We start from the raw sequence: 25,689 nt of genomic DNA on the forward strand, positions 1-25,689 counted from the left end.
CCAGGACCCCAGGATCATGACCTTAGCCAAAGGCAGATACTTAACCAACTGAGCCACCCAGGTGTCCCTTATAAATTCACATTCTTTAGAAGTATTCAGCATCTTGAGAAAAGTTTATTAATTTCAAAAAGCAGTATGTAAAACTAAAAACAATATGGTAGTCCAAGTAGGTATTTTTCAAAAATGTACATAAAGAATATTTTGGAAGACAAATGTGAATGTTCACAGCACAGGCATTACAGCTTCGATCTCAGTTACCACAGAACCATGCACGGTGAAGACACCGTTGCACTATGCATGGGTTTCAGTTAACACAGAGCCATACAAAAGCAAGAACTGCCTATATATTTTTTCTGTGCAATGAGACTGTAGTTTTTTTCTTTATACTTTCTGTATTTTCTTAATTTCCTATAACATACTTGCTTTATAATTAGGAAAAATACTCATTAAATTAGTATTTATAATAGCTCATCCCATTGAGCTATTGAATCAACAAATCAAGATATTCTTTCTTGTGTTTTTTTCCTAAGCAACTAGTACTTCAGTTCCTAACCAAACTAATTTTTCTCTTAGGGTCCACTACTCTGATACGTATTACTGTAAACTGAGCTGCTCAGATTAGTTTCGTTAGTGACTAACCAAAGGTGAGGTATTTGTGTTGAGAAACTTGGGTAGAGTTTGTGATAAGACCCCAGTGTGGGGCATTGAGAGGATAGCATTTCAGAGACAGGCTTCATTTGCCACTGTTAGACCAGCTGTTGTTCCACACCACGCTCTTGGTGCTTAAAATGACTTGATAAGCTTTGTAGTTGTAGGGATAGAGCAATGGACTAGCAGTCAGGAAACCAGGATTTGGTTTCATCTTTACTATGGGCAATATTGCAGTACAGTCAGATCATTTGGTCATGCTGTCTGTGACTTGGAATTCTGGGGAGGGCACTTTTAAAGGAAGATGTTTATATGCTTGCAGAGCAAGGCTGCCGTGATGCTGGAGGCACTGTTCCTATGGTCTTTTATTCTTCTATTCTTCATAAAATAATTGTATTTTAAATATCAACTTCATGTTTTCAGTCAAAAACATTCAAAATTACTATAAGTAGTCATTTTCCCACTTACCTTGGACATTTTGTCTGTTTTTTTACCTTAGGGCCAGTTTATAGATATTTTACATTTTGAAACTTAAATATATCTTAAATAATGAGACTAGTAAAACATTTTCAGGTAATACTGTTCTCATTAATAAGATTATACTTTAGTACAGTGTAATCTAAACATTTTCACAGATCCAACACCTCAGATTCAGAACCTATTTAGGAAAAAAATTACATTGATTACAATAAATCTGAAAGTTATTGTGACATTAAAATAGCATTTTGGGGATCCCTGGGTGGCGCAGCGGTTTAGCGCCTGCCTTTGGCCCAGGGCACGATCCTGGAGACCTGGGATCGAGTCCCACGTCGGGCTCCCAGTGCATGGAGCCTGCTTCTCCCTCTGCCTATGTCTCTGCCTCTCTCTCTTTCTCTCTCTCTGTGACTATCATAAATAAATAAAAAATTAAAAAAATAAAATAAAATGGCATTTTGTTTACTAAAAAATGTGATATTCAACCACCAAGAATCGTGGCACTGATATTCAAATTTCATATAAATACTTAAAAAATAACATTTTCAAATACTTTTAGTGTTGAAATTTAGATATAGTAGAACTGTAGCTGTGGCTAATTATCATAAACTAAGCATGGAACGGGGGCAAATCCTCCTAATGCATTTTGGAGATGATGGTATTCTTCAGTCTCATCAAATAAGTTATTTCATGTGTTTAATAGGTGAAGAAAGAATATGACTTTTGGTTTTTTTATATTTTAAGAGTTGGGGGCAAGGCAATTGCCACAGCCCACGACCATTTGAGATTTTCACATCTCCTTTACATTTGCTAATCTACAAATTTTACAGATCAGATCAGAGTTGCACCTAGATATCTCAATGCCCTCGTGAAGCAGAGGCATTATCAGTACATTATACTTCTATAATTCAGTATCAGATTAGAAGTAAATGAAATGAGCTAATATTAAATTTGAAGCTATGGCTGACCTTGGTATTGATTTCTTGCCTGGAATGTGATTGATGAGCTTTCTTGTACCTAATTATTAGCTCCAACTACACCAATCCACCAGCCATAGCTGCTCAGAATACAGTGAACAACCAGACGGTAAGATTTTTTATAAATAGATTTTTGCGTAGCCAAAATTATCACTAAAACTATACACCATAAAGGACATCCTTAGGCTGTCACATAGAAGCAAGGTTCATTTATGGTTTTCTAGTTTACTGCAAATGAAAGAGAAAGTGAGAAACAAGTGATTGTCAAGTGATAGGTCACAGAGGAAAAAACAAAGTGATAAAGATCTATAACTGAGTTCTATTTAGTACTAAGCAAATGTCTTCACATATCCCAGTAGCCTCTGGGGAGTGTCTTTGTAATATATATATCACAGCACACTACTAATCTTTGTGACAGTAATTCTGAGAAAATCTAAAGGTATGTTTTGTTCACTCTTTCCTCCCTGCAAAGAAGGCAGGAAAGGATATAAATATATTTTAGAAAGATTGTCACCCAGGAGCATTGTGATAAAAATAAAATAAAAGTGAACAGCTATGATGTCTATCAATATGAGAGATTTATATGTTCTGACGTAGAAAGATGTCTTTCACAGGTATTATGTGGAAAAGCAAATTATGAACAGTATATATAACATCCCATTTTTATTAAAAAAAAGATTAGTACATATATAGAAGAAATCTAAGTGACTCTTCTGCAAACTGTAAATAGTGCTTAAGTTTGGATGCTGGGATTATATATGACTATTTTTTTCTAAGTTACATATTTCCTTAATGTTTTTAATTTATAAAAATAAGCAGGTATGTCTTTCCTAATCAGAAGAAACAGGTAACAAAATAACCAGCTTAAGAAGGCAGAAAAGTACATAATACATTTTAGAAAGATTTGGTGCTTATTTAATGGGTAAGTGAATTTTAAACTGTGGAATGTCTCCCACCTTGACAACGGATAAATGATTTATCACTGTACATGGTCAACAGGCACTTTACAATCAGTATTCTAGTTGGGTGTCAGTACCTTTTTTTCTGAACCCTGATCAGTCTCCCCCAGCCATTGAAATGAATTTATATCATATCATTAATGGGGTTTTTGACAAGATTTTGTTTCTGTGGCCCCACTTCCCAGTCTTTGAAATTGTATTTGCTTGTGGTATATTATGAGTGGGAGAATCAGTAATTTTCTCTTACAAGCAAATTTACTTTTGTTTTAAGATTTAGGTTTTAAACCTACTGGCTGATATTTGAAAGCATAACCATGCTCCTCAGTCCCAGTTTGTTGTTTGTAATTGGTCCAATTTATCTGATTCAGGTGCATTGTGGCCAGGTATGAAACCTGAAAGTGGTTTAATTCAGACTCCATCTCCAAGTCAACACAGTGTTCTTACCTGCACTACAGGGTTAACCACAAGCCAGCCAAGCCCAGCACATTATTCTTACCCCATTCAAGGTAAATAGGCATGGTTGTGTGTGTTTTATTATTGTTGTTTTTGTTGTTTTCAGTCTACCTAGATCTCCAAACAAATTGGGTAATACAGGAGATCTATCTTGTAAAATAGAAGGGGATGATATTTGCATTTGTGCATGCTTTTTTTTGTGTTTGGCAAACCAGAACCCAGGACTATGATTTGTAAGTAGTTTAACCTTTAAATATGAGCTGCTTAGTAGCATCAAAGCCTTCCCTTTTGCATGTTGGTGTCCAGAAAACCTATCTGATTTTGTTTTAGTCTGTTCTCAGTGGTATTTTGTCCTGTAAGCAGAAGACTCCATGGGGTAGAACTTTACTGACTTCTTTATGTGAAGTCCACATAGGGCAGAATGTGAGGTATTTTGCTACAGCCTTATCTCCACTCCCACTTGCTGTTTCTTGGTGAGAGCGTTTTTCTTTCTCAAAAAGTTCAATCTTATTCCTATTTCATTATAAAAAGCATAGCCTTAAATGAACTCTAAACATCTTTGCCTTCCTGAGTTGTTCTTCTAAAAGGTTAGAATTATGACAAGACTATTAGACAATGGCAAATGAAGACAAAGAAACTCAGAAGGCACTATGAAATTAATTCCGTACCCTTCCAAATGGAACACAGGCAATTTGTCATTGCTCCAGATCAGGAATTAATGTTCATGTACCTGGCATCTCATCTGCCTCCTTTCTTCTGATTTCTCCCAGCTTTAAAATTTTATTCCTTATAAAATAGATGCTAGAGGAGTGGGAGTGGGACAGCAAAAACTAGTCTGAGGTACTCTTAAGATATAAACTTTGGTGATGAAGAATGTTTCGATGTAGATTAAATAAAATATTTTGATGCTCAGTTTTAATTGTTTTCATTTATATGATTGAGAACTACCTCTGCTTGAGAACAAACTGGTCACTACATTCTAAGACCTTGCCCTGAGCTGTCTTTACCTCCCAGCAGTTACTGAGTCTCCTGTTTTTTATTTATTTTTCCCTTCTTTCTTTGTCTATCTCTTCCCCCTTCCTTCCTCTTTCTAAAATGGTAATAAACTAGGAGGGCAAAAACTCAAGAGCATGACTTTGTCTTCTCTTCTACCCCATTTCATTTTTGTAAAGTGTTTCTCTAGGTTAATAGGCCTTTAGATCCAACTACAGGCAAATCTAGTTGCTATGTCCCTCCTAAACATTCCTGATGACTACACCTAGGTCATGGAAGAAAAGCAAAGAGTTCTCTTGTTTTATATTAATAACCCTTTTCCAAGGTGTAGCATCACCACTCCTCTGTAGTTGTATCTTGAGTTTAAGGAAATCTAATAGCTTTGCTTACTTCTCCCTCCTTGTCAAACAAGAGGAACAACCTTTTTACAGTCTCTTAGGACTTAGGACCCATTGACTTGAAAGGGTCATGAGAACATCTTTGAACTTCATTAACCACTATCCATACTTGTTACATGTTAGTACATTTTTCTCCTTTTGATCAATTAAATTTGTTCTCTTCATTTGCTAATAATGATCATTGTTGGTACTTAAATGCTTACCATGTTCTTAGCATTGTTTTAAATAACAGGTGTACTCAGGTAATCTTCACAACACACCTATAAGGAAGCTACTATTATTAATCCAGTTCCACAGATGGAGAAGATAAGACACAGAAAAGCAAAGTAATTTGTCAAAGGTCGCAAAGTTAGTGAATAATTAAGTCAGGATGTAAGCTGGGCAGTCTGACCTCAGAGCATGAGTACAGTATTTATGATTTTCAATATTGAAATCAACTCTCCCTTAAGTGAGAACCTTTACTGACAGATAACTAAGTTCATTTTTCCTCCTCCCTTTCTGGTTAACTGCTTGGCCCATTTCGTTGTTCATTAGAACTTTGGCAAAGGGTAGGATTTAAGGCAGAAGGTAACCATCAGGTTACTGATTTTTGCCATTTATTCTGAAGAAAAAATTGGTAGAATATGAGTTTGAAACAATTGTCTAAAATTGAAATACAAGTACTGGGTTGTTTTCTATCAATATTACTCTCCTCACACTTTTAATTTCACTTTAGCATAGATAGTGACTATCAGCCATCCAGGGTTACTCCTTTCCCCTGTGTAACTATCCAGTCCTTCCACAGAATAAAAAGGTTTTTTTATTAGTCAATAAAAAATCAATTTTTTTTAATGGTCAAAACAGCAGTGTCTCCTCGTTTTACCCCAAAGCGTTCTACCATTAATGTATAGAGTTGTCAAATCACTATGTTGTACACTTGAAGCTAATGTAACATTGTGTGTCAACATACTGCAATTTCTTTTAAAATGTATATAATTTCAGCCTAAAATAATTTTACTTCAGGCTTGATCAACTCTGATCAAAACCCTTTCTTTAAAAAAAAAAAAGTAAATAAAAACCTTTCTTTAGTTTATATAGCAATGTTCATGAAAACTCTTTGATGAAATAGATCTGGCTTCTTTAAAAAAAAAAAAAAAAAAATCTGGCTTCTTTAAATCAGTCTTTTCCTAAGGTATAACTATGTGGTCCAGTCCCTGATTATTTTCTTCAGTTGAGGTGGTTTAAATGGTTGATATTAAGTGGTGAAATTAATTTCAGAAATTTCAAAATTAATTTTAACTCAATCTTGAATTTTAATGAATGTGTTTGTGCTCTAGTATTGTTGGTAGCACATGATAATCTTTTTGATAGTCTTTCATTGACTAGTAGGAGTTTTGTTTTTGAGGATGGTATAGAGTTTTATATCCCCTCCATCTTGCATAATATTTCCCTTATTATTGACATAATCTTACATTAGATTGGAACATTTATTACAATTAATGAACCCATATTGGTGTATTATTATTAACTAAGTCCGTAGTTTATTCATATTTCCTTAGTTCTTACCTGATGCCTTTTTTTTTGTTGTTCCAGGATCCCATCCAGAATACCACATTTCATTTAATTGTAATGTCTACTTAGGCTCCTTTTGACTATGCAGTTTTTCAGGGTTTTCTTGTTTTTGATGACCTTGACATGTTACATGATACATGAATCCCGCAAGTATTTATTGAGCATCACCTGTATACACTGTGCCAGGTTTTTTGCTAGATACTGGAGATAATGAATAAGACAGATTCTGCCTTCATGGAGCTACAGATGAGTGGAGGAAACAAAATAAGCATGTAAATCATTAAATAGATTTCAAAAAGTTTGAAAGAAAAAAAAGAATAGATTGCTGGGACTGGGAAAACAAGTAGTTTTAATTTTTATTTTACTTATCTTTTATTAGCGTGCCAAGTGGGAGGCGGCGGGGAGAGGAGAGAGAGAATCTTAAGTAGGCTTCATGGAGCCTGACGTGGGACTTGATCTCATGACCTGGAAACCAAGAATCAGACACTTAACTGAGCCACTGAGGTTCCCCAAAGAGTTAGTATCAATAGAGGGCTCAAAGAGAATGTCTCTGAGGAAGTAGACATGCTGAGGAGGAGCCATCATGCTGGGAGGGCAAAAGGGACAGGCCAGGGAGAACAATCCAGGCAGAGCAAGCAGTATTACAAAGGTACTCAGGTGAGAAAGAGCTCATCTTATTTTGAGTAACTTGAAAGCTAGGTAAGCAAGGGTGGTAGAGGGAGACATGTATAAGATTAGATATGGGTAGAAAATAAATCTTGTGCCAACTTTTATGTATCACTAACCCTTAGGTCCTCTGGCTTTGGGGCAGTATCATTTAATTTGGCTATGCCCTCAATTCTATAACCACCATCTTCTGATTAAAGCTATCTGTGTATATTGACTGTATCAGTTGGACCTCTTGTGGGGCATGACTCTCAGAAATTTTGTCTTTCTGTGATTTCACAGCTCCATTGTCAGAACAGGAGTGGAAACTATCCAAAAACAGTTACCCATGCCATTGGCATTTTGGAGAGCTAATAGTCTTCAGATATTTATCAATAGGATCTACCACTTCAGTTTTGATGATCCTCTAAGTTTATTTTTTTGTTGCAATTTTATTGCTGCTGCTTTTTTTTATATCTGCAATTTATGTATATATATATATATATGGAATATATAATATATATATACACACACATATATGCACAGAATGATAAGTACTTTTTTGAGATGCATGGCTTTTTAGTCAGTTATGTATAGAGTATACAGTGATTATATATATTTTTAGGTGAGTTTAGCTTGAGTTCTGTGATTGTTAAAAGAGCCTAAAAATATTGTTTGATTATCATCTAACTCTATCAGTAGAATCTAATCTCCATGAGAGCAGGGACTTTGCCTTGTTCATTCCTCTATTCCTCAGTGACTGGAACAGTTTCTGGGTACATAGTAAACCGTAGTTTGCTGAATGAATGAACTAATGGCACATAATAGAAATGATTTGAGTTGGAGAAAGAAGGGCTATTGAACCCTATAAACTTTCTAGGTCATCAGGCCAGCATTTCCTATAATAGAAGTCACTATTGCTGAAGGTAGTTAGTGATTTTTAGTAAGATACTTGTTAAAAACTCAGGATCAGCAACTAACTAATCAAGTCATTAAATTTCCTAGCATAGGGTATATGACCAATTGTTTTGTAAGGTCTACCCAATTCAGTAAATGATCTGAAAAATTGTTAAATTTGTAAAACCACTTTGTCAGTCAGAGTACCTTTTCTTCCATGTATGTAAAGATCAGATATGAATGGGTTGTAGTGCTAACCATTTATAAGTTAGAAGGTAAAACAATTAAAGGTACATAGGAGTAAAAGAGGAGTATATGCTAGAATAAAGACCAAAGAAAAATTGAGCTAGAAATGGACTTTGCTAGGAGAGATTAAGTAAATTATTCATTTTCTTTCCCACCTTAAATCACATTGTGTCCTTCCATCTGTTTTATTGCATGGGTGCCTACCATAGTATACTGGTAATAGAACCTGAAAGCCACTCAAAATCTCTATCCACAAAAATGATTAAAAACTATTTAAAGAATTATTGAAGCCTGTGTATTGTACAGTAATTCCTTGTACTTCCTCATAGGGGGACAAAATGGGTTAAGTAGAGAAGAAAATGAATATTGGTAGGAAGAAAATACCATCTATGGGGTTATAAAATCTATTTCATTTGGTCTTGGGATTTAAGAAGGTAAACTCTTAAGAGTCATTTAGTTCTCCTGGGGAAAGAAGTATTGTAGAAAAGAAAATTTCCCTGGATAGTCAGGAAATCTGATCTTAGCTCATCTAGTTGGAGATCCCAATCACCATCATGACTGCCACTAGTTCCATGATAGTGGACAAATTACTTAACTCTTCTTTGTCCCACGTTCTTCGTATGAAAGCTGCGGTTGCAACAATAGCTGTTTCTTAGACTTTGTCTTCTAATCTCTTCTAGACCTCATTCTAAGCAGTGTACCCTTGGGAAAGGGTAAGGATGCCTCTGATTTTGACAAGAACTCTCACATTTCTGCTCCATTTGTTCATCTGTTATGTTCTTCATGGAAGTTTTCCATTTCCATGACTTAACTTTACCTCTAAAGACTTTGTTGCTAATGGGTTAGGTAGTCAGTCAGGTCTACTTGATGGTGAGCCCTGATGGCACATGTAACTGCAGTGGGAACCATGTCTAAGTGTGCTTATGATAAGTGAGAGAGAGGAGTTCAAGACAGGTACCTCACAGGCTCAGTCACATGGTCCACCTGAAAAAAGTCACCGTAACAAATAGTAGTCAATGAAGATTTGACTAAAACCCTAGTGGAATCTGTGATAGAAGAGTATGAAAACTTAACCCAAATTCCTTTCCCAGCATAGGCAGCCTAAATAGCTTACAGACTACATCGTTACCTGGCCAGAATAATATTTAATACTTTCCAAGTTTTTCCAGGCTTACTGGTAAAATCATCAAATGCCATCATCATGTTTGTTGATCATATTAATAGTCCATGATTTGAGTAGAGCCCAAAAGCAACTCTTAAGCATGTTTGGGGGATCAGCTCTATTTCTCAAGGTAGTTATGTTGCATTAGGAAAGGCATAATTTGGGGCAAGTAACAACAAATATCACAGTGCAGGATTTACACGTGGATTTACCAGAGCTCTTGTTATTTCTCTTGGTTGTCAGTAGGTCATATTGCAGATGAGTCATTTTTCAACGGCTCAAAAGATAGACTGGAGTTGGCGTAGCTTCTGATTATTGATATCATTAGTATGAATGAGTGTATTGTATAAGTATACTTCCTAATAGGAAGAGTTGAAACAGAAAAATGTTTGAACTGTTTTATTTCTAATCAAGATTACAGTAAGGTATGGCATGCAGTAGAGCAAAACCAGTATTTGTTTCTTTTGCCCAATGTTCTTTATCTCCTTGTAGATCTGTTTACATAAGATACAATATATTTTCCATTTCTTCTAGGCTTTTGCATGATATCTTTAACATCTTTTAACACTCTCAATCCTATAGCTTCAAGCACAAATGCCAGCCTGATATCCACTTCATCTACAATTGCCAATATTCCAGCAGCAGCAGTTTCCAGCATCTCAAACCAGGTACTGTGCTACTTTATTCATCCTATTTGATATGGTTCATCAAGCTTGCTCTTCTCTTCTCTCCAAGATCAATTTGCCAGTCTAATGAACAACCAGAACTCTAGGATCCTGCATGGTTTTTCAGGCTGCCTTCTAGTTTCTCTCATTACTCTGCTAAGCTTCTGAGTGATAGAGCTGTATCTGCTCCTTCACTTACTCTGCATGTCTACCTCCTGCCCTATCCCTACTAGAAAGTAAGCTCCATGAGGATAGGGACTTATTTTTCTATTTTGTTCACTTACATGTTCCTAGAGTTCAGAAAATGCCTGGTTCTCACATTAAAGACACATAATAAGTATTTGTGGAATGAATGTTCTTCCACTTTTTTATTGAGCTACTCATTCCTTTGTGAATTCTTCATGATCTGATCTTGATCACTGTTCTATTAACTCCTTATGTTTAGATCACTAGTAATATCTTTAGGTTTTAGGGTTTTTTGATTTGCTGTTATGTTATTATTTGTTTTCTCTGCAGCAATGAAATTTTCTCCATGAATCTCTTTTTCTGGCTATAATTAACATAACTGTTCTGGTTCATCTTTTATGTTTGGCTGTTTTTGCATTCATTCATTCTTATAGTTTGCAGACTACTGAATTTCTACTATATACCTGGCACTTTTCAGTGTACTGTTTATCTCTTTCCCTTTTATAGGTTTTCTTTTTGATCCTGTTTTCTCTCATGGACAGTCTTTGTTGTTTTCCACGTGTTTATTACTTCATCCCCAGTAATATTTAACCACATTCACAGTATCCATTTACTACCCCTGAAATGATTATTCTAGTTCTGACTTCATAATATCTACAGACTTCCTGCTGATCGATGGCCATTTTTTTCTTTAATGTTTTACTATTTCCCTAAGTTCATCATATCGAAAACCAGGCTTTTATTCCACCTTTTTTTGTCTCATCCTCCAAAAGTAAAACCATTTTTCCCTATGAATTCTCAGTGAGACGATTTTTAAATAAATCTAGGCCTCAAACCAGACCAGTTGTTTGCAGTTTTTTCCCTCACCTATTCTAATCCAGCCATTTCTAGAATTCTTTCTTTTTTCCATTTTTGCTATTATTTCCCATGTTTTGGTTTTTTCCCCTTTAATCCTGAATTACTTTAGTTAACTGTTTATCTCATTTCTAGTTTTTCTCTGTGCCTAACCATTTCCTAAAACACTGTGAATGCCTGGCTGATTCAGTCAGTAGAGCGTGCAACTCTTAGTCTCGGGGTCATGGGTTCAAGCCCCTGTTAGGGTTAGAGATTACTAAAAAAAAAAATTTTTTTTTAAGATTTTATTTATTCATTCATGAGAGACACACAGGGAGAGAGAGAGAGAGAGGCAGAGACACAGGCAGAGGGAGAAGCAGGCTCCACGCAGGGAGCCCGACATAGGACTTGATCCTGGGACTCCAGGACCACGCCCTGGGCCAAAGGCAGGCGCCAAACTCCTGAGCCACCCACAGATCCCAAAAAAATTTTTTTAAATTTAAAACACTATCTGAGTAATTTTCTCAAAAGTCCACTTTTATCCCATCAATTACCTGTCCAGAATCTTGTTGTATTTTTATTTGTTTGTTTGTTTTATTTTGATAGTCCTTATTACCTGCCCCATACAAACTATACACAGTTGTCTAAAGAATCCAAGTCACATTCATGGGCTTGCATAACTCATTCAAGCCTCTAAGAGCCTTTGTTTCAACCAGACTCAACACCTCTGGTCCTTTAATAAGGGCCTATTCATGCTCTTATTCCCTGTATCTCAGAAAGCTCTCTGACAACAGTCTGCAGTGATAGTTGACTTCTTCTGTATTTCACTCATTTGACATATAATTTATTGCCAATTTGTTGGACATATTTTTGTCTTCTTCTGCTAGGTTTTTAACTCCCTTGAGTTCAGCCAGTACAACTCACTCTTTTCTGTAATATTCCAGCTCATACACAGACACACACACTGAGTTGTATTTGTTTATGATAGATGTTCACTCTTTATAATTGGTCTGGTTGATTGGTTTCTTCCTACTTATTACTAACATCAGTATCAGTGGAAATTTTTTAGCATATGTATTTGAGCTATATGTCATGCACATTTCTGTGCAGCTTTATTAAGGTATAATTAACACATCTGCATTTGGGACACCTGGGTGGCTCAGTGGTTAGGCATCTGCCTTCAGCTCAGGACGTGATCCCGGAGTTCCGGGATCAAGTCCCACATCGGGCTCCTGCATGGAGCCTGCTTCTTCTCCCTCTGCCTGTGTCTCTGTCTCTCTCTGTGTGTCTCTCATGAATGAATAGTTGGAGTCTTAAAAAATAGTAATAAATAATCTGCATAAGTTGCAGTTGTAGTTTGATAAGCTTTGACATGTATGTGCCCATGAAATCATCAAAAGTTCCCTCCATTTTTTTTTTTTTTTTTTTAAGTAAGCTCCATGCCCAGCATGGAGCCCAAAGTGGGGCATGAGCTCATGACCCTGAGATCAAGACCTGAGCTGAGATCAAGGGTCAGATGCTTAACTGACTGAGCCACCCAGAAGCCCTTCCCTCCAAATATTTTATTTTATTTTAAAGATTTTATCTATTTATTTGAGAGAGAGTATGAGATGGGGGGGGCAGGCAGAGAGAAAGGGGAAGCAGGCTCCCCACTCAGCAAGGGAGACCCTTGGGGCATGCTCCCAGGACCCTGAGATCATAACCTGAGCCAAAGGTAGAGGCTTAACCAACTGAGCCACCTGAGGCCTCCCTCCAGATATTTTAAAGAAACTTCATTTTTAAAGAAAACTTGATTATTTTAAGAAGATAGAGATACTCTGTGAAGAAATTTACACAGAAATTCAGTACGTAAAATAGGAAAATAAGAAAGCTGTTGAGTAGAAAAGAGAAATTAGAGTGCTTGGGACCCTTCCCTCAGTGTTCTGCTCATGGTGAAGATAGCCCCTCAGGTCTCTCCTCTTGACTCTTAGGCTGCCACAGAATGCATTTTGAAAATCATTGGTTTAAGTGGAAGCTATAGATGGGTAAATGAGGAGTCAAATAAATGTTTTAAGAAAATAGCTGTGAATAAGAGGGACATGAAAGTCTCTTGTGTTGAAATCAGTGTTTTGCTCTTTCTGAGAGTCTTGTTTTCCCCCCTTATTCCCCTCGGTCTCCAGGACTATCCCACCTATACTATCCTTGGTCAGAGTCAGTACCAGACCTGCTACCCCAGCTCCAGCTTTGGAGTCACAGGCCAGACTAACAGTGACGCTGAGAGTACCACATTAGCAGCAGCCACATACCAGGCGGAGAAGCCTAGTGTCATGGTACCTGCGCCTACAGCACAGAGGCTTTCCTCTGGTAAGCACCATTGTTTCAAAAACTTTGGCTTAAGGGCACTTCATTCAACATATAATAGTAAAGATCATTTTGTTTTGGTCTGAGTCACTGTGTTATTGGCTTTCCCTCTCAGGTAAGGAATATTTAAACATTGGATCCAGACTATATGATGAGTCATTGACAGGCTGAATGTAATACCTGGTGCTGTGAACAGAAAGTACCAAGAATGAAAAGACTGTGACACCCACCCCACCCTTTAGCTTTAATGTGCTTGTCATGGGGAACATCAAAATCTTAGCACAGTTTGTAAAAGTTGGAGGACTCCAGTTTTAGTTCTGCGCTTATATTAGGTGCTTGCTGAGGCCTTAGAGTAGTAGTTCTTAACTTTTTATGGGTCACGAATCGCCAAGATTCTGAGGAAAGCTATGATCCTTTACCCCTCAAGTAAATACATAAAATTTAAGGTATAAGTTTAAAGTTATACATTTAGGCTTGAAATGTATCGATAAATTACAAAGTCTAGGTTTAAAAAAAACTGACATAAAGGCTTTATGCACACATTCAATAAACGTATGTATATGCTTTTAATTTGTCTTCATTTTTCAAGAAAATTTGTGATTGGCTGTCACATCACATAACTGGAGGAAGGACTGCTTATCATTAGCACTGATACAATTTTAAAAACAGTGCTCTCTGTTATAACTGAAGCAGTTTTCTGTGCACGTTGCCTTCATTAGTCTTCTAAGTAGACATATAGATGGTCACTGCTTCAAACCTACATAAATTTGAAATAATTACACATATTGATGCCTTAGTTTTGAATTCATATCTCTAAATATCTTTGTTCTTCATAACAGTTTTAACCTTTAAATAATCTTCAACATTTAATCTTCAGCAGTTAACTCCTATTTCAACTATACTTCGTCCAGTTCTCTCCTCAAATGCCAGGCATCATATATCTAAAAGATAAATACTTGCTATCATAACGACAATGCCATTATCCCATCTAAAATAATTCAACAATAATTCCTTAATATCATAAAATACTAAAAGGTATTATTTGTAGCTTTTCATGAATGTTAGGAGTTTTATTTTTCCTTTTATAGTTTGTTTAATTAGGATCAAAGTAAGGTCCATACATTGGGGTTGGTAGATATGTATTTTGTGTCTCTTAACAAATTCCCTTCTTTTTTTATTCCCTGATATTACTGTATTTGTGAAGAAACCAGACTCTCTCTCTCATACCATTTCCTAGTCTGAATTTTGCTGATTATTTCTATATTGGGTAGTTCAGCATGTCCTGCTACCTTCTCTAATTTATTTTAAATTGTTAAATAGATTTAGAGTCATGGTTTTCAACTAAAGGTGATTTTTGTGCCATGCTCTCTCCCCAGTTCACCTAAAACATTTGGCAATGTATGGAAATGTTTTCATTTGTTACCGTGGGTGGGGGAGTGCTACTGGTATCTAGTGGATAGAGGACAGAAATCTATAATGCACAGGACATCCACTTGACAAAAATTATTTGGCCCAAAATGTCAGTTGTGCCAAGTTGAGAAATTGGTGTAGAAACTTTATCAGATACAGGTTCTTTTTTGTAGAACAACTTCATAGCTGTGTTCTTCCATTGAGAGGCAGGTATATAAATTCCATTTATAACTCTCTTCTGTGATGTTAGGAGCTGTGAATGCTCATTGTTGATGCCTAGATCTATATTCTTAAACTGATTAGAGAAAGTTTGCTTTTTCAGCCTTTATCCTTGCAATATGATTCTTAAGGAGAGAAAACATGCTGACCCTCTTCCTACTCTGGTCCTTAAAGCCTGTGATTACTGGCAATATATCTCTTGCTTTTCCTTTCCAGGAGACCCTTCTACAAGTCCGTCTTTGTCCCAAACTACACCAAATAAAGAGGCTGATGAGCAATCCAGAAAAAACATGACTGGCAAGAACCGGGGCAAAAGGAAAGCTGATGCCAGCTCTTCCCAGGACAGTGAATTGGAAGTATGGGAAGAAACTTTTTTTTTCTCGTTTTTTAAGTTTATCGAACATACATATCTGAAACTCCTAGAGATACTGTAGTTCTGTGTTGAATGCCTCCTGATTCCTGGGCAAGAGGAATGAAATTGGCCAAGTGAAGAGAGAAACATAGAAACACATTTCTCTGTGCCCATAGCTCACCATATTACTTTCAGATGCTTTTCACCAAGGCTTTGAAAAAGTTTTTTTGAATTTAGGTAGCCAGATAACTTTTTAAGGGGAAGAACAAATGGTTCTCTATGTTCCGGAGGAGAACAGAAAGAACAGTTCCATCATATTCAGAAAGCAGAGGGTATCACAAGTACTGTCATAGTGTTCTCCATTTAAACATCTAAAAGTAAAATGAGAAGGTGAGAGTGCTTTAGGCTTTAGGCCAAGCTTCTTTGAAACCTGCAGCGAGATCTGGTAACTTATTAACAAGATTGGCACTCAATTATTTTGTGGTTAGGCACTAAAAGAATTTATTATGGGCATACATTTGGCTTTGTAATTAAAAAGATTAGAAAATTATACAAAACACTAATAATAGTGGCATTTTTCATTTGTTTTTGATTTTTCTATAATATGAACATTTAATGGGGCAGGGGGATACTGTATTTAAATATGATGAGTTCATCGATAAACATAAAACATAAGTAAATTGTTAAAACATAAGTAAATTGGGATGCCTGGGTGGCTTAGAGGTTGAGCATCTGCCTTCAGCTCAGGACATGATCCCTGAGTTCTGGGATCAAGTTCCGCATCAGGCTCCTTGCATCAGGCTCTGTATGTAGAGCCTGCTTCTCCTCCCTCTGCCTATGTCTCTGCCTCTCTCTCTCTCTCTGTGTCTCTCATGAATAAATTTTTTTTTAAATCTAAAAAAAATAATAGTAAATTGAGGCTGTGTTTGAGGACTCTCTTTCCCTTTCTTCCTGACAAAAAAAGGCAAGAAAGAAAATCTAAAGTCCTGATACATTTATTGAGAACTCACTTAGTTTTATTAAATTGTGGTAAAATATACATAACATAAAATTTACCATTGTAACTATTTTTTTAAGTGTGCAATTCAGTAACATTAAGTACATTTACAATGGTGGTTGTTACCACTACCTATTTCCACAACTTTTTAATAATCCCAAACAAAAACTCTGTGCCCACTAAGCAATAACTCCCCATTCTCTCCTTCTATCAGCCCCTGGTAACCTCTATTCTACTTTCAGTTTGTAGGAATTTACCTATTTTAACTGTCTTGTTTAAGTGGAATGATACATTACCTTTTTGTGTGAGGCTTCTTTCACTTTCATAATGGTTTCAGGGTTCATGTATGTTATAGCATGTGTAAGATCTTCATTTCTTTTTATGGCTGAATAATATTCCATTGATTGTATGCATATACCATGTTTTGTTTACCCATTCATTTGTTGATGGATACTATTGGTTTTCCCACCTTTGAGTTATTCTGAATAATGCTGCTATGAACATTGCTATGCAGATATTTCTTTGAGTATCTCTTTTCAGTTATTTTGGGTATAAACTAAGGAGTAGAATTGCTAGATTACTTGGTAATTCTGTGTTCAACTTTTTGAAGAACGAATAAAAACCAGCAACGCATGACAGTTCCAATTTCTCCACCTCCGCAACACTTATTATTTCCCTTTTTTTTTTTTGTAATATCCATCCTAATGGATGTGAAATGGTAACTCATTGTGGTTTTGACTTACATTTCCTTAATGATTAATAATGTTTGACATCTATTCATGTGTTTATTGGCTATTTGTAGATTTCTTTGAAGAAATAGCTGTTCAAATCCTATGCACATTTTTTAATTGGGTTGTTTGGTATTTTGTTATTGAGTTTTAGGAACTCTGTGTATTCTAGATGCTAATCACTTATCAGCTATATGATGTGCAAATATTTCTCCTGTGAGTTCTTTTTATCAGGAAGGTAAAAATTATTGTGTTTTCTAAGAGTTTTATTGTTGTAGCTCATAAACTTGGGTCTTGATTCATATTGAATTTTTTTTCATATTGAGTTAATTTTTGTATATGGTATAAAGTAAGGGCCTAATTTCATTCTTTTGTACATGGATATACAATTTTCCTAGCACCTTTTGTTAGAAATATTTTCCTTTCCCCATTGAATGGTATTAGTATTCTTGCCAAAATTGATCATATATGTAAGGGTTTATTTCTGAGCTATCTTGTCAATTTCATTGGTCTGTGTGTCTGTCCTTATACGAGTACCACATTGTATTGATTACTGTAGCTTTGTAATAAGTTTTGAAATCAGGAAGTATGAGTCTTCCAACTTCATTCTTTTTCATATTTTGGCCATTCAGGCCATGGGATATGAGATTCCATATGAACTTTAGGATGAGTTTTTCTGTTTATTTAAAAAGCATTGGTGGTGGAAGGGGAGGATGGCGGGGGATGGGGGTGAATGGGTGACGGGCACGGAGGGGGGCACTTGACGGGATGAGCACTGGGTGTTATTCTGTATGTTGGCAAATTGAACACCAATAAAAAATAAATTTATTATTAAGAAAAAAGCATTGGAATTTTGATAGGGATTGCATTGAATTTGTAAATCACTTTGGGTAGTGTCATTTTAGCATTGTTAAATCTTTCATCCATAAACATGATATGTCTTTCCACTTATTATGTCCATCTGACTTCCTTCGGCAATGTTTTATAGTTGTCAGTGTACAATTGTTTCACCTCCTCAGTTAAATTAATTCCTTTTTTTTTTTTTTTTAAAGAGAGAGAGATAGGGAATGGCAGGGAGGGGCAGAGGGGGAGGAAGAGAGAATCTTAAGCAGGCTCCATGCTCAGTACAGAGCCTAATGCAGGGCTTTATCTCATAACCCTGAGATCATGACCTGAGCCAAAATCAAGAGTTGGATGATTAACTGACTGAGCCATCCAGGCACCCCTTTGTTAAATTTATATTTAAGTATTTTATTATTTTTGATGCAGTTGTAAATGGAATTTTTTTTTAATTTCTTTGAGGGGGAATCCCTGGGTGGCTCAGCAGTTTGGTGCCTGCCTTTGGCCCAGGGTGCGATCCTGGAGCCCAGGGATCGAGTCCCACTCGGGCTCCTGGCATGGAGCCTACCTCTCCCTCTGCCTGTGTCTCTGCCTCTCTCTCTCTTTGTCTATCATAAATAAATAAAATCTTAAAAAAAAAAACTAAAATAAAAAATAAATAAATTTCTTTGACGATTAGTCATTCCAAGTATATAGAAGTACAGCTCATTGCTGAATTCATTTATTAGCTCTAACAATTTTTTGTGGATTCTTTAGGGTTTTCTACAAATAAGATTGTGTCATCTGTGAACAGAGATAGTTTTACTTTTTCCTTTTCAGTTTGGGTACCTTTTTTTCCCCGTTTCTTGCCAAATTATTCTGGCTAAAATTTCTCATACTTACATTGAATGCAGCTGGTGAAAACAGACATACTTGTCCTATTCCTGATCTTAGGAGTAAAGCTTTCCGTCTTATACCATTAAGTGTAAGATATTAGCTTTGAGTTTTTCATACACAGTCTTTATCATGTGAGGAAACTGACTTCTATTCCTAATTTATTGAATGTTTTTATCACGAAAGTGTGTTGAATTTTGTCAAATGCTTCTCCTGCATCAGTTGAGTTGACCATTGTTTTTTTTTCCCCTCTGTTTTTTTAAGGTAGCAGATTACATTGATTAATTTTGGTATGTTGATCTATCCTTGCATTCTAAACAAATTCCACAGGATCATGATGTATGATGCTTTTAATATGCTGCTTGAATTTTGTTTGCTCTTATTTTGTGGAGGATTTTTTTTTTCTATCGATGTTCGTAAGAGGTATTGGTCTGCAGTTTTCTTGACGTGTCTTTATCTGACTTCAGTATCAGGGTAATGCTGGATTCATAGAGTGATTTAGGTAGTATTCCTTTCTTTTCTCTCTTCCACTTTTTGGAAGAGTTAAAGAAGAATTGGTGTTAATTCTTTAAATTTTTGGTAGAATTTACCAGTTAATCTACCTGGTCCTGAGCTTTTCTTTCTTGGTATCTTTTTGATTACTGATTTCAACCTCTATTAAAGGTCTATTCAGATTTTCCATTTCTTCTTGAGGCAGTTTTGTGTATTTCTAGGAATTTGTCCATTTCTATATAGGTTATTTTAGTATGCAACTATTCATAGTATTCTCATAATTCTTTTTATTTCTATAAAATTGTTTAAACATCATGTTATTGGATAATAACATCCCCACTTTCATTTCTGATTTTACTAATTTGAGTCTTTTTTTCCTAGTTAATCTAGCTAAAACTTGTCAATTTTGTAGATCTTTTCAAAGAACCAACTTTTGGTTTCATTGATTTTTCTCTTATTTTTCTACTCTCTGATTTTTTTCTTTTTAAGATTTTATTTATTTCTTTGACAGAGAACAGAGAGCAGCAGGCAGTGGGAGAGGGAGAATCAGAATCAGGCTCCCAGCTGAATGGGAACCCGATGTGCGGCTCGATCCCAGGACCCTGGGATCATGACCTGAGCCAAAAGGCAGTTGCTTAACCCACTGAGCTACTTAGGTGCCCCTACTCTCTGATATTCTAACCTTTAGTATTTCCTTCCTTCTGCTGGCTCTTTCTAGTTCTTAAATTGTACAGTTATATTATTGATTGAGATCTTATTTCTTTTTTAAGGCATGCATTTACAGCTACAAATTCCCTTTTGTACTACTTTCACTGCAGCCCATAGATTTTGGCATGTTGTGTTTTAGTTTTCATTCATCTCAACGTATTCCCTAATTTCACTTGGGGTTTTTTTTCTTTGATCCATTGGTAGTCTAAAATTGTGTTGTTTAATTTTCACATATTTATGAATTTTTTAGTTTTCTTTCTATTACTTATTTCTTGTTCCTTTCCATTGTATTTAGAAAAGATGCTCACTCATTTTTTTTTTTTTTTTTTTTTTTTTTTTTATGTTTTCCTTCCTCAGCGGGTATTTCTGTGGGACTTGGATGAAACCATCATCATCTTTCACTCTCTTCTTACTGGATCCTATGCCCAGAAATACGGAAAGGTAATTGAAGTCTTTCTTCCTTTGTTGTAACCGTCCTCCTCCTAACAATATATGGACAGGTAACCAAAATCACTTTCTCTGCTACCTCCATTTTACCCTGTTGGCATTTTACTTTCTATGTGAAACTTTACCTGATGACTTGTACCAGGTAGGCTACGTGGTCAGGCAGTATTGATAAAACTGAACACTAGACCCGGGACCAGTACTAAACTGAAGTTGTTCAAGAGCACTATTTTATGAAGATTAAATATGGAAATGAAGCTCAAAACATGGTGGAACCTAAGGATTATATATTCATTCCAAAGACTGATCTGTTAACCTTAAGTCACTTTTAAAGCCCAAACTGAGTATTTTATTTAGCTGAGTATATGCTAGATACGTAAATTTAAAGTACATATAAAATACTTTTCTAAAATTATATACCTTCATAAACTAAATATACAAAGCAGAATTTAACTTACTTAGTCGTCAATACAAACATCAGGATTTTGGGGAGGTTTTTTGTTTCTATTTTTTAAGATTGATTTATTTGAGAGAGAGAGCAAGAAAGAGAGTGCACACGCGGCGAAGGGTAAAGAGAGAAGGGGAGAAAATCCCAAGCAGACTCCATACTGAGTGCAGATCTCACAACCTGAGCCAAAATCAAGAATTGGATGTTTAACCAATTGCACCACTCATACACCCCTAAGCATCAGTTTTAATAGAGGGATAAGCTGTATATTTCTACACTAAATTATCTCCAGGCTTCTAGTTTTCAGTTTCTGTGAATAAGTTTTATAAAAATATCTGCCTCCTTTGCTTTCTTACTATTCCCATTTGTTTCTTATTGTCATTAATGTTTCTGTTAGAAGTACTTTCCATGGGGTTTTAATATCTAGGCTGGTAAGCTGACATAAGCTAGTAACACTAACAAGCTGATTATAAAAGTATATAAAATAAGAGCATACATCCTCTTAAGTGAAGACCTGATGGTTCACTATAAAGCTAAATGCATTGCTCTTCATACAAATATTTTGACTCTCTTTCCTTTCTTTACTTATTTCCTGGCTGTTGAGATTGTCAGATAACTGACTTGCAGTATTACACCGTATATGCTCGTGCATGGCTGTGAGGTGGAAGGGAGATGGGTGTTATAATAGTAATATTTCAGCAATAACATTTCTCACAAAACAGGGAATTTCTACCCAAATTGGAGTTTTGGGGTTTTTTTGGGGGGTGGGTTTAGTTTTCTAAAAACTAAGTCCTAAAATTATTAACTTTGCACAATCCCTTTGCACAATCTTCTGTCAATGAAATTGCATAAGTAATAGTTAGAAGCACTTTTGCTAGTCTGTGTTGTTTTGGTCTTGACCCAGAATAACTTTGAAATATTTAAAGATTGGAACAGTGTTTTTAGTACCAATTAAACAAATTTTTCTTTTATTGTCTTCTAGGATCCAACAGTAGTGATTGGCTCAGGTTTAACAATGGAAGAGATGATTTTTGAAGTGGCTGATACACATCTATTTTTTAATGACTTAGAAGTAAGCATTTTAAATTGTTTCTGTGCTTCAGTGAAACATTTTGTTTCTTTAATAACTATCTAGCCTTATGCTTATTTTATTTAGAAGGAAATGTGGGAGAAGGGGTGGTTGTGAAGAGGCCAGCTGACCACTTAGGCTTATATAGTCTTATAAGAACAAGGCCTTGGCTAGGTCATCAGTCTTGGTATTGGCCCTCAATTTCATTGACTCAAAAATTTTATTTCTGTTAGATTATTTGGAAATGATCTAGCTCTAGAGGAAATGCCAGCCCTTTAGGCAAAACAGTGAAATATAAACCAACACTCCTATTCATCTATCTTAAATAACATGTAGTATGGTGGATTTGATTCTTTGTATTCAATTATATTTTGACTTCTTTTATTTTACTTTCTAAAAATACAATCTTTTGATGTATCAGATCTATAAACGGCTGCTCTAACTCATTGTAATTTATACATGCTTATTATCTATGTGTAGGTTAACTTTGATGTCCAGAATCATTTTATGTTAGATACAAGGAAAAGCAAGAACACAGAGCTTCTTGGTGAATTTTTTGGCTTTGACATTTGAGTTACCTTTGTGGTGACCCATGATGATATAGGCAAGAGCACGAGACTGGGAAGTCAGAAGATCAGAGTGTGAGTTCCAGGTTAGGAAAGTTATTTCCCCATTCTGGCTGGACCTCAGTCAAGCAGTTGTCCTACACAAGAAACTAGCAGTTGTTCCATCTGGAAAAGGGGGTGTGTTGCTGGGACACAGAGGTGGGAAGGGCATATCTCATGCCCTTTTAAGTTCATGCTGTGTACTACTTACATAACCTAGTTTTTAGTAACAGTGAAAATTTTAATTTAAAAAGATAAAATAGAAAAAAAAAAGATAAAATAGTTGGGCGCCTGGCTGGCTCAATTGGGAGAACATGTGACTCTTGATCTCAGGGTCGTGAGTCTGAGCCCCACATGGGGTGTAAAGATTAAATAAATCTAATTAATTAATTAAAAATAAGATAGCATTTTATAAACACAAAGTAATTCTGTTTCTGTTTAAATACAGTCTAGTTCTACTCAATGGACAATTCTCCAACAAATTGAATTACCAGGGCTCTAAACTTCAGTACTTTTGTCTGACCTCCACAGTGCTTTTATCTTCCTCAACTTCACATGTTGATACGTTAGGGCATCATAATTTTTATTCAGCAAACATTTATTGAAAACCTACTTTGTGCCAATAATTATTGCCAAATTGTATTTGTAATGATTTTCTAGACATAGTCCTCACTCAGGACTGAAAGTTCTGTGAAGAATTTGACCTGAATGTGTTCCTGCCCCCCAGGTCAGTGGTTCTTAACTTTAGGGGGCATAAGAATCACCTGGGGAGCTTATTAAAAATGAAGATTCTAGGACTTCACACCCAGAAATTCTGATTCAAGGAGGTCTGAGGTGGACCCAAGAATATGCATTTTTAAAAAACTTCCCCAGGGGATTCTGATGCAGGCAGACATCACAACATTGCTCTAGGTGGTGTCAGAGGAGTGATTCTCTCAGTTAGGCAGTGGGTGGCATTTTATATCAGTGGTAACACGGGCTTGGTGGAAAGAACCTTAGATTCAAATTGGAAGGCCCAGGCTCTTTCAAGTTTCTTTCTATCACTCGTATGACTTTGGGTCATTCATTTCATCTCACTTTTAGAACATGAGATTAACTTAGGTGACCACTTCTAATTCCTAAGTTTGAATTTACAGATTTCTGTTTCAGTCATTCTCCATTTTGATACCATACTCTGCCAATATCTGCTTCATCTACAAAAATTTATTGGGTACATGCTACATAAGAGCACATGCTACACAAGGACTAGACTAGAAGGGTACAAAGGAGGTATAAGATACAGGTTGTGCCATAGAAGGGCAACAGTGTAATAGGCCTTATAGTCTAGCTTAGGACATAGACATCCTTGACAGTGTAGGGGAGTTTATGTTTGTACCCATGAGCTATTGTGTTATACCCATGACTGCTAAGAGAAGAGCACACCTGAGGGTTGGGCTGGTTAAGGAAGATTTTATGAAGACTGTGGGACATGAATTAAACCTTAAAAGAAGTTGGACAGCAGGGGGGTGAGAGTGATCCTCCACACACAAGAAAGACTGTAAGGTATTTCATCATCTGCCATTGTTTGTGATCTTTTTACATTATGTCATGGTGGTGATAGCACTTATACTCCCTGCACTGAAATAGTGTGTGGTTTTGTCTTTTAACAGGAGTGTGACCAGGTACACGTGGAAGATGTGGCTTCTGATGACAATGGCCAAGACTTGAGGTGATAGAAACAGTAATGTCTTAAATATCAGATTACTTGTTAAGCACGAGACACTGTCTAGATTCAGAGAAAAACAAAAATGAGTAAGACATGGCCCTAAAAGATGTCACCGTCTATTAGAGGAAACAGAGTTAACAATGGACTGCGATGTGTAGAGGTGACAGTAGAAAATGTGATGGAACACAGAAAAGAAAGTAATTCTGATGGCTGTGGAGAATGGCTAATTGCCAGCATTGGAGTGGCTTTCTCAGTGCAGTAGAATTTGATTTTGGCCTTAAAAAATGGGTAGCAATGACGGGATGAGGGAAGAGAATTTCAGAGTAAAGGATACATTAGTTTTTTTTTAGCCAGATTTTTAAATCAGGAAAAATGTGCTTCCAGACTGATTAGTTTTATATACAAATTAACATCAGGAATTTTGCCAAGGAAACTAATGGTGGAAGTCTGTTGGTGTCAGGAATAAGCCTATAGTAGCCAGTCCTAAGTATTGTACCAGTGAACACTACACCAAGGGGATCTCTGGGACAAAATGCTTGCTCGTCCCCTCATTTCTCTCTTGGCTACTATCTTCTGGCCCAGTAGTCTTAGCAAATAATCTGAAAGTTTATGTAGCTTCTATTTAAAGACATTCAGAAAAAAAAAAAAAAAGACATTTTTTTCATGTTGTTCATGTTTGTCCCTTTCATAGGTTCTTCCCTATATCTACCCTAAAATTGTTTCACCCATGAATTCTCAAGCATAGAGCAGGACTGGACATAACACTTAGGAAGGACCTAATCCTATTGGGCTGAGAAAGATTAAAAGATTTAACATCAGGAGCAGCATCCAGTTCTCCATGTGGTGCTTGCACAGCCATGGAACACACCATTCTTTTTTTTTTTTTTTTTTTTGGAACACACCATTCTAATGAGATTTTACTAGACTTTTTAGGAAAGTGCCTGGTCTGAAGCAGTTTATGATCTACCCTGAAGCCTAGTGGGTTTTTTTTTCCTCTTCTACATGTGGCTAACCACTAATTACCTAAATATCTGGACAGCTTCATTTTCTTAAGAATAGAACCTCGTACTTATTGAACTCATTTTTGACTTTTGATTGAACCAAGTTGTCTCTAATTCTGTCATTTTTTAAATCTTTACTTAGGAAGTATTAATCTCTCCCAGCCTGTTTAACTGTGTTACTTATCTATTGCTCTGTAACATTACCCCAAAACTTGGTAGCTTAAAGTAATAAACATTTATCATCTCATAGTTTCTGTAGGACAGGAACTTGAAAGTGACTTACCTAGGTGGTTTTGAATCAGAGTCTCTGAGATTAAAATCAAGATATTGGCTGGAGCTTAAATCATCTGAAGGCTTGATTAGAGCTGGA

At 36.1% G+C, this 25,689-nt stretch overlaps 1 protein-coding gene across 4 annotated transcripts in view; it reads left to right on the forward strand.

Moving 5' to 3' along the window:
• EYA3 (EYA transcriptional coactivator and phosphatase 3) overlaps positions 1-25,689 on the forward strand; it is a 102,513-nt gene that overhangs the window by 58,047 nt on the left and 18,777 nt on the right. For 3 of the 4 annotated variants that reach the window (XM_077898891.1, XM_077898892.1, XM_077898893.1), the window contains 7 exons: positions 3,427-3,564; positions 9,986-10,071; positions 13,248-13,431; positions 15,274-15,413; positions 20,405-20,488; positions 21,922-22,011; positions 24,263-24,321. In XM_077898891.1, coding sequence (XP_077755017.1) covers positions 3,427-3,564; positions 9,986-10,071; positions 13,248-13,431; positions 15,274-15,413; positions 20,405-20,488; positions 21,922-22,011; positions 24,263-24,321 — 781 coding nt within the window. The remainder of the gene's footprint in view (positions 1-3,426; positions 3,565-9,985; positions 10,072-13,247; positions 13,432-15,273; positions 15,414-20,404; positions 20,489-21,921; positions 22,012-24,262; positions 24,322-25,689) is intronic. The other variant, XM_077898894.1, reaches the window with a different exon arrangement.

The sequence above is a fragment of the Canis aureus genome, chromosome 5 (genome assembly GCF_053574225.1).
Source record: "Canis aureus isolate CA01 chromosome 5, VMU_Caureus_v.1.0, whole genome shotgun sequence".
In the NCBI taxonomy this organism is placed as follows: domain Eukaryota; kingdom Metazoa; phylum Chordata; class Mammalia; order Carnivora; family Canidae; genus Canis; species Canis aureus.